The sequence below is a fragment of the Amblyomma maculatum genome, chromosome 4 (assembly GCF_055883805.1).
Source record: "Amblyomma maculatum isolate TAMU_Amacu chromosome 4, ASM5588380v1, whole genome shotgun sequence".
In the NCBI taxonomy this organism is placed as follows: Eukaryota; Metazoa; Arthropoda; class Arachnida; order Ixodida; family Ixodidae; genus Amblyomma; species Amblyomma maculatum.
In genome coordinates, this window is record NC_139347.1 from 28,745,159 (window position 1) to 28,755,134 (window position 9,976).

Sequence of the window (9,976 nt, forward strand, 5' to 3'; positions counted from 1 at the left end):
CAAACTAAAAAATAAATAAATGCAGTTACAAACGTCACGACTTAGTACGCTGCGTGTGTATCACTTCGCTAAACAGTAACAGTCACTTTCGAAAACTATACTATCCCAAAGTGAGGCATCGAAATTCTGTAGCTGGTAATCTGGTCTGATACCTAGCTTCTTATCTAGGCAACCAGAACATTTCAACCATTTTAACGGAGAACTACGTTCTGTCGCCGAGGAATTGTGTGGCGGTTACTGAATTGTGGCTAACCGTAGAAGATATAAATATTGGGCCGGAATCGTCCTGAAATTCGAGTGCACTAAGGAAATGTAAGGCGCAGGAATTCAGTTAAGCCCGATTCCCATGAACGTATTGGGCGGTGTAGGAAGTTTTCAGTAGTTCCTTTCCAAGGCACTGTGGCTACTTGCTAGAACTCTAATTGGTAACGTTGGTGGCAAGACCAACTCGCTCACATAAGGTTCGATCACAGATTTCATTCTCAGGGGCAATCAGTGAATGTTCTATAGAGGGGGCTTGGCTGCAATTGCATCGATTTCGCCTTCCTGTCCAGGAAATAACATTCCGGCTCGGTGTCTCTCACCCAACCTGAAATTCATACCACGTCAAAGTGTCGGGTAAGGTAGCGAAAAGCTTCTGCTGCGAGGTTGTGGTATCCCCTCTTGAGGGCAAGATGGTAGGTGCTGATGCAAGAGTCCGGCTCCAGGTTCTGCTTGAGCATGCTGATGCAGTGGTCACGGATCTTGTTTATCTGCATCGTTAGAATAAAATAATCAAAATAAACTAATGTTTAGAAGCTGGTTTCATAAAGTAAAAAGTTTGAAATAGTACCTTCAGAGAAGTCGCACCGAAAGTGTGAGACCAATTTTTCATTCACATGATGAAAAACGCAGCTGAGCAGACAACGATGTGCTGACCAACTAGCTAAACATTCCACTGAATATGGTGAAGAGTATTCGGTGTAAAAAACTGTAAAAATAAACTTCTTACGACTGGCGTTTATAAAGTTCGTATTATTGGCATGAAGAAAAGCAGATACAATCACGCGGCTTGAGTGAGAGTTTCATCAGTATATACAATTCTTCGCCCAAGACCACGCACGTACGTCTGTCACTGACATTGCCGTCAATCCCCGAGTGTCCAAGGATCCATCGGAGGAAGACGGGGCAGGGCTGCAGAGCAACAAGTGCAGCCTCGAGCTCCGTGGACAGATGATGTGTTAGACTTTTAGATTGAATGGCATGGATAGCAGCCTGATAGTCAGTGTATATAATATACTTAGGCACAGGTGGGAGAGAATGGAAACTTTGAATGGCATGAATGATGAAGGGGACCTCAAGCGAGATAATATCCGGAGGGTGAATAAAGGGGCCGCTAGTGTGTGTGACAGGGGTAGATAGACGAGGATGAAAGAGGACCTGGCTTCCGTGTAAGTGACTACATGGGTATTGAAGGGCGGAATATGATGAGAAGCAGCAACAGGTCGGCGGCCAGCATGCAGGACCAGCGACATATTGGCTGGAAGAGGAAGTATACAGATGTTAGTGGCCTCCGGAGGGGAAGGAGTTTGCAGAGAGGCTGACTGGATGGGGGAAATGTTAGCCTGGTTGAGAAGCCAGCGTCCATTAACTCGTAACCGGGCACCGTTCATCCCCTGGCCAAGATCCTTGGAGGGCGGGTCTTCGCGCCACCATCAGCGAATATTACAATGCTGCTCGCTTAGACCGTAAGCTCTACCCAGACCCTCATCCTAATCTCTCCGTTCGGGAGGCTCATATCCTTTGGAAGATACAGGTGAATACACTCATAACCCCTGCACGGCTATATCTCCGTCGTGATCCATCATGCCCAACTGCCTTTGCTCTTATGCCAACCTTTCCCACTGCCTATTTTCATGTCCGGTTGCATTGCAATCGGGATTCTTTCCCAACCCCTCCCATACTATCTGGGCCTGGGTGTACTGGCTTGGTGACGAGGTTGAAAAAGAACAGCGCCTGCTCGCCCAGCAGGCTATCGATGTATTAGGCGCCTAAGGGTTGCGCCTCAATAAAGTATTCGACTATTATTACTACTACTACTACTACTACTCTGCCACTAGGTGGCGAAGACAATCGCTATAGACCCTTTTATTATTTGTTTCTGGGAGGAACACTGACATGAAAGATCACTTCCTCGTTGTCCTGGTAGTGTTCTCGCCTTCTGTGCTCTTCGTGAGAAGGAAGAGAAAGAAGTTCTCGCGAAGTCGGGTGAATATAGAAATAATACAATATTTCGTAGCCTAAGACGCCCTTGTGCATCACCATCACCTGTGCTGAGTGAAGCGCTGCAATGTTTAGTGAAGTGGTGCTTAATTTGATGAAAAATGATCAACTGCGGTAAGCGTTCCAGGACGTCGTCGTACTAGCGCTTTGAGCCGCTGATCATTTATCGATAACACAGTGCCATTAAATAGCTATCAGCCATAAACGGGCCAAAACATGCTTTATAGACGCTCAAGAATTTGAAAATGTATGTTGTTCTAATGTGTGCATGTAATTTTGGTGTTTTTTTTAGCTACCACCAAATCGAAGATGACGAGGAGTAGCAGGTGCAGGCCAAGCGAGATACACCATGTCGTCAGCGCCGGGCATCGGAACGACGCGGTTACTGCTATTCTAACCATGGGAGCGGAGCAGCCTCAGCTACGCTCTATATATACGTGCCCTCACCCAAGCCATAGCTGACGACACTTGGTGCCGTGAATCGAAGTCCACGTCCTTCAGAGTCATTCCTGAAGACAGACGGCTGTCTTCTGCGCGTTGGCTCATCGGCATCTACCATGATCTATGAGACGGAGACGATGAAGACACCCCTGCCGCAGCAACCTCTACGCTCCTCCTCCTTCAGCGGCTATACACTCTGCGCTGCCGGTTCTTGGACCTGGTTCATGTGGACCATATCTGCTAGCTTGATAATAAGTGATAATTGATTCCGTGGAAATGACACTGCTGAGACTGTGAACCTTCTTGTGTCCTCCGACACTCAGAGAGGACATTATTATTCGCGCTATTTCACGACACAGTGCGGTCGTTGTCATTTCGCTGGGAACCACTGCTGCACTTGCGGAGTTATTTGAGATACAGAACGTGTCCGAAGGTCAGCTGTTTGAACATGTCCGTCTGCACATGTCTCTGTTCTCTGCAGGGTGGACCTGGACCCCGGGCATAGTGGAACCAATAACGGACCTCCAATAACGGACCTTTAACTAGCCAATGACGAAGCCGCACAAATGACAGCTGCCGATTTCGACGCTAAGACAAGAAGCCGGTTTTCGTATCCTTTATGTTCTCTGCCTTCCTGGCCGATATTTCGTACGGCTTATTTTACGTTGCTGTTGGTTTTTATCACTTTCCGCACGATCTGGTAACGCCAATCATGTATAATTTCAACGGCTAAACTTTCTACCCTCTGCATTAAACTTGGAACGCGAGTACAGGCGCAGAGAAAGCCAAATGGACTGCTTGTATAATAAGAGGGCTCATTAATGACAGTGGCACAGTCCGCTAGTATTTTTACTGCCCTATTACAGAAGTTCATTGACAATGATTTATTGGCAATATTTTCAGACACTAATGCTGAAAACACAAGTCACCCCTGGTAGTTTCCTTATATTGTTATTCTGATGTCCTGTGCCTTTACTCTATCTTAATACCCCATTTATACAGAGACGGAACATTTATTGTCCTCCATTCACTTGACCAACTTAACTTCAGATTGGCAAACTAGGCGAGTTGGCTCGTACATTGCTAATTGTGGTGGACAGCGCGAAAACGACAGAAAAAGAAAAAAGAAAGAAAAATGTGCACGACATGATCGTCCTTGTGCTCGATATGGTATTTTATTGCGACGCTAAATTTCGGAAACGGGAGAGTGCCGTCCTTGTCATGATCGTTGCGCCACTTTTCTTCGCTCCTTCACTCTGGTTTGGTTTGGTTTGTGGGGTATAACGTCCCAAAGAAGCTCAGGCTATGATAGGCGTCGTAGTGGAGGACTCCGCAAATTTCGACCACCTGGGGTTCTTTAACGTGCGCTGACATCGCACAGCACATGGGTGCCCGGCTTTTCGCTTCCATCGAAAAGCGGCCGCCGAGGCCGGCATTCGATCCCGCCCCATTGGTCACAGTAGTTGGACGCCCTAACCACTGCGCCACCGTGGCGGGGCACAGTCTCCTGCACTCTGTCTCTCGGGCGGGATAGTCAGTGGTGACGGCTGTCCTATTTTCGGTGCCTCTAGCAAGTACTCACGTTGTTATATATCAAATTCAGTTTCTGAAGCCAGGCCTTGTCACTTTCAGTATCTGAGCTTTAGAGGCGAGACTACTCCCTCTGGAAAATAGCATCGACCTATCTCATGATATCGGGGCCAATCACATCCCTCTTTTCATCATGCCTCCATAATAGTGACTGCGGTAGGTGAAATTTAGTTAAGCGCAACAACATTAGAATAGGCCGGAGTCATCGGATGATACTCAAGGTCGATTGCGGCTTTGTTTTTATGTTGACTCCGCCTTCAGACCTCTTACTGTGCACGTAGCGTCTAACAGGTCCTAGGCGCTGTAGGGATACATGGCTAGCTTCACCGCCATACCATTCTCTCTCCGTTGCACTCTCTGTTCTAAACTGGAAAGGTTATTGGCGACTGAAGGGCTTAGTGCATTCATCTTCCCTGGTAGCCAGCTATTTTCATCCCCCTGCTATAGGGCATCCACCTACTATGGTGTCCACCAGTTGATGCCGCGTCGGCGGCTGTGCGCCATAACCGAACAGCTGGTATTTTCCTTAGCTGCCTTTAACTCACCTTGTACGCCTCGGCCATCTCGAGCACTTGGTCGACGTTGTGTAGGCCGATGCGTCCGTGGAGGGGCGCGTGGTAGGCGAAGTCTACGAGCAGCTCAAGCATGTCGCTGCTCATGTCGCTCACCACGACGCGGATGGGAGGCATCCACCTCTCCAGCTTCTCCTGGTTTTTGGTCATCGCATCGTAGGTTACGTTGAAGAGGTTGTTGCAGCCAGAGAACCTGCAGTAGAATAAGGCGTCAAAAGACACGTGGAAAAGTCAACACTTCTCGCATACTAGCTTGATTCAGCAGAGTGAAAAAGTGTCGCTAAAGAAAATCAAAGGATCACGCGGACTTGTCAAACCTTTTTTTTTTTTTTTCTGTAGAGAAATTCGTATATCAAATGCGAACATATAATAATTTGTATGTGAGACCCAAAGAAACACATCTGCTTAATGCAGATATCTGCACGAAACGCGACGATGTGCTAAACAAGCCGCAAAACAACTTTAGCATCTAAAAGCTTCATCTTACTGACGTAGCATAATAAGGGGCTACAATAATATCAATGTCTTTATTATTATTCTACGACTCAGTGCCTCATTCATCCTTTTTGAAGAGTGTGGATGAAAATTTCGCCAGCTGAATCAACATCCGATAGATGTACTGATGTACTGCACACGTGAATCCAACCTCCATCATCTGGACCTTATGAAAACATTTATTTACCTTGTATTGCATTTAAACAGGCCAGACAGGATAATAAGAACGCATGGTTAAGTCTTTCAAGAAAGTTAAATGCGTGAGAACTGATGAGCAATCATGATGCAAAAAAAAGCGAATATGCTTTCCCATTCCAGTCTCTTAGTGGGGACCTTATGGAATCCGCCAATATCTACAGCTGTGAAAGAATCACACAGCTCACATTTTAAGATATCTTTTATAAGGGCTAAGCTTGTGCCACAGAAAGGACCCATGACACATGAAGATATTAAATCGAAACTGTAATTTTATTGTTTACACACCCATTGGCTCGACATAGCCCAAACATGTGCAGGAAACAGCCAGCCATCAAATTCAACTGAGATGCTTAAGACAGCGAGCCGTTAAACTTTATGTGTGATGTTACTAAATTAAACTTATCGTATAAATTAATTATGCAGTATACATTGAACTCAGCGGGAAATAGCGGCGGTAGCAAAGCGAAAGCTATAGCGGAAGTGAAGGACACAGGAGCGCGTATGCTAAGGAGATGACGAGGCGTTCGAAGCCACACACAGCGCTCAATTGGTAAGACGTAGGAAATAAATCAACCATACTTTATGGAAAGTAAACAATCGGAGAATGAACGCTGTCGCCGACAACTCCCCGTCCCGCAACTTGGCAGCGCAGGCGTCTAACTGCGTCGTGAAAACTCTTCGGAAATTTGCCACGAAGACGCAAGGGTGCAGGAAAAAAGTATTTCACATGAAAAAGCTGGAGGTGATATGCTCATTTCTCGCTTTATATTTCACGTTTAGCCCAGCGACGAAAAAGGCAAATCACAGAGTACCAACACTGATCACCATCTTGTGCGTCAGTACGTCACCGACACGGGAGGTTCCCGCTACTGAATCTATTGGAGCCGCTAAATTCCCCAATTGCAGACTGACTTCACGAGTAACGAGTAATGGTTATGTCCATTACAGGAATTAAAAGTGTGTGTTAAGGAACAATAAATAAATATAATAAACAACACTAACGAACCAAAATAGCGGGCACCTAATTCGCCGCTTAATGAAAGTAATCTACTCTGAATGGCGCGTCAATAACGGACAAAAAATCGGCGCATGATGTGCATTAATGAACATGAATTATATTAATATATCTACGTAAGGGTAGTAAATACTTCATTAGAGGGCTCTAAATTGTCAGGAATTGAAAGCTTAAAGGACGCAGAAATAGTAATTAGAGATATGATGCACTCGTTATTTATTACTCGAGAGAAAGGCTTCCAAAGTCAACTATGCGTATCTTTTAAAGCGGATATGAAACTGAATTTGCCATAAAATGGCATATGTTCAAAATATTTCCATTATATGATGCGCAAGGAAAACAGTATGGGGTATTGACAAGTCCGAAATGTTCATTAATAAGTGTATAACAGACATATAGCCCTTAACAGATGTTGCGTTAAACGATAATGGGTAAAAAAATGAGCCGTTGAATAACGGATTGTCAACGTAACGCACCAAAGAGCCTGTGTCCGTTATATAACGTGTAACGGACGTACTGCGAGAGTAAGTTCGAGCAAGAAAAGAGCGGTAGCTTACTTGGATGCCATGACAAATCGGTGCGCCCACACCTCTGTTCCGTCTGAAGCCTTGAACAGGACGTCACAGTACTGGCCGGCCTTCCTCTGCTCTCTCAGGCCAGGCATGGCACGGGCAGCGGCTCCCGGGGAGAACGCCGGACACCAGCCTTCGTCACTGAAGAGCAGCTTGCCGTCGGACGTGATGGTGATGAGGTCGTCCGTGTCGGCGCCCTCGGTAGACACGGCATGGGAGCTCATCTCGGGTTGCAATGTCTCGCAGCTCAGAAGCAGCAGGGCAAGTAACGGAGCGAGAGAACGGCCGACCACCAGCGGCACCGGAGACGGCAGATGAACTGGCCAAGCGGTTTTGAAAACTCCGCCTTTTATACTTTGGGTAGTGAGCTAACGGTTCATTGCACGCGCTGCGTGGCGTGATAGCCATTGGCGTTCATCGTTGATGTCTTCCTTGATGCTGATGCTGTGGAGGCAATTCGTCACCTTTCCTAGCAAATTGCAACTGTGTTGTGTAGCGCGTTCATTTTTCCTGACGCGGGACGTGAAAAAAAAAAGTGTTATTACTCACACTGGTTCATTTAAAACTTGTGACTTTTGTACTATCACTACAAAAGCTCTCACCGAATTCGAATTAATACATTACTTCGACGTTCGTGTTTAATGTGATCATCATGACGATGACAGCTGCAGTGATCACGTGGTCTGAACGTTTGGAAGTGGTTGGCAGTGTGAGTGCCACCGTGAATATTCAGGGAAAAAGAGAAAGAAAAGTCCTCTGAGCGGCAGGGACGTCTCCAAATTTTGGTCGACCCCCAGTGCATGTGGGTATGTGCCACCGGGCGCTTGAAGAACGACATCATTGTAGCTGAAGAGATTCAAAAGCGATCGGTCAGTTTTTTGTACTTGTTATTAAACATTTTGAATTACTTAAAAACATTCCTAGATAAGCGAGTGTCATTCGTGCAAAATCCGGGGGGGTTATAAGCGGGCTCTTATTAAGCTGTCAGGTGGCTGCATCAGTGGCTGAAGGTGACTGGTAATAAAATCAATAAAATATCCAGCAAGAGGCGAGCACATGTGAGTTCCTTCCGAGCTTTAATTGTAGATATCGGGAGATGTACTGATATTTCAATAAAATTTCATTTAAATGATTTTGAACTCTTCTGCATTTTCATTGTTGGTTGGACCTGTACCGAAAGTTTAAACTTACACAAATAAACATTCTTCCTTCCCACTGCATTGGGCGACTTTCATGAATATATTTCTATAGCATTTCATGCATAACATTTAGAGCCCGCCTTACCCGAGAAACTTGTGCAGCTATCCGTTGCCACGATTACTGTTGATATATAAACCTCTGGTGTCCTCGGTGAAAGCCTATGACAAAGCTGATCACACACTTCTGATCTTTCATTTGATAATTTGTCAAATTCCAAACTACATAGTTGCTTGAATTCAGGAATTTCAATCAGGAAGATTCTTTTATGGCTCATATCTGTATCTGTATATATCAGCATTTTTTCGCACTGTATATATCTATCTGTAATATATGTGTATAAATAAATAAATAAACAAATAAATAAATCAAGGTGGTTGATATATATATATATATATATATATATATATATATATATATATTTTAGTGGTAGCAGGAGCTGTCTGCCTGGTGAGCCTAGACTGATTGATTGATTTATAGAAAGGGAAATGCGCGGTAACTGTCTCACTTGTTTTGTGGACACTCAACCGCGCGGTAAGGGAAGGGAGGAGTGAAAGTGGAAAGAGAAAGAGGAGCCGTAGTGGAGGGCTACAGAGTAATTTCGACCACCTGTGGATCTTCAACGTGCGCTGACATCGCACAGCACACGGACGCCTCTTCGTTTCGCCTCCATCGAAACGCAGCCGCCGAGGTCGGGTTGGTGGTGAGTCTAGCATGCTACTCCTGATTAGGGTGAGCCATAGAGTTTCTTACCTTACCTAGAGGGAAAGCTGTGCTGCCGTCTATGGGAGTTTACATGGAGTTTCCAGACGGCCAGTTCAGCCACCATGGGCGCTCAAAGCATCATGGGCCGGAGAGCTACCGAGTGCAGAACTACAACTTTTGGCCAAAACTAATGCCAAGATAAACATTGTTCTACAGTAAATAATGTCCTAAGATTGAATATTGTGACTATAAATTGCAAAAAGAGAGAGAAACAGCATGTCAGTGTGAGATTTATCTAATATAAGCGATGGCTCTTTCTCCTATTGGCTTAGTTTTGAGCAGCACAAATACCAATATTTCGCACTTAATAGGCAAAATTTGAAACAGAAAAACGTTATAAAAATATTTATGGTTGTGCAATCACTTAAGGAAGTTTTTAGTGGCATTTCGGGAAACAGAAACCATTTATTGGCGACGTCTGCTTTTGCGCCTTCACTACTATGGCTTTCGCGGTCTATGTACGCACCTTCAAATGATGATGATGACGAAAAAGAAACATCGCAGTAACGCCACTCCACGTACCCGAGAAAAACCGACTGTCCCGCAACAAGTAGCACACCGGCCCATAATCCTTAGCGCGCCCATGGTGGCTGAAGTGCAGCGCCCCCAGCTTTCCCTCTAGTTAGTGTGAGGAACTCTATGGGGTGAGCCTAGCATGTTACTATAGTGCCTATGTTACTCCTGATTAGGGATAAGGGATGAGGGTGACAAATAGTGGGAGGGGAAAATGAATAAAAAAATCGGTGTCTCACACTTTGACACACACATAATCACACACAGATGAGTTTTAAAGGGTCTCGATCAACCGTCTATCCTTGAGAAAAAGTTAAGGCCTTTGTAGCTTTGTAGTCATATTAAGGCCTTTGTAG

The 9,976-nt window shown here is 45.3% G+C and overlaps 1 protein-coding gene across 1 annotated transcript in view; it reads right to left on the reverse strand.

Annotated features, from left to right (window-relative positions):
• Positions 1 to 7,409, reverse strand: part of LOC146190555 (kelch-like protein 10) — a 50,000-nt gene extending 42,591 nt beyond the window's left edge. Inside the window, exons 1-3 of the mRNA XM_084600194.1 lie at positions 7,131 to 7,409; positions 4,839 to 5,058; positions 603 to 752 (exon numbers count right to left, since the gene is read on the reverse strand). Of these exons, the coding sequence (XP_084456320.1) occupies positions 603 to 752; positions 4,839 to 5,058; positions 7,131 to 7,369 (609 nt within the window). The 5' untranslated portion in view covers positions 7,370 to 7,409. The remainder of the gene's footprint in view (positions 1 to 602; positions 753 to 4,838; positions 5,059 to 7,130) is intronic.
• Between the last annotated feature and the right edge of the window lie 2,567 nt (positions 7,410 to 9,976).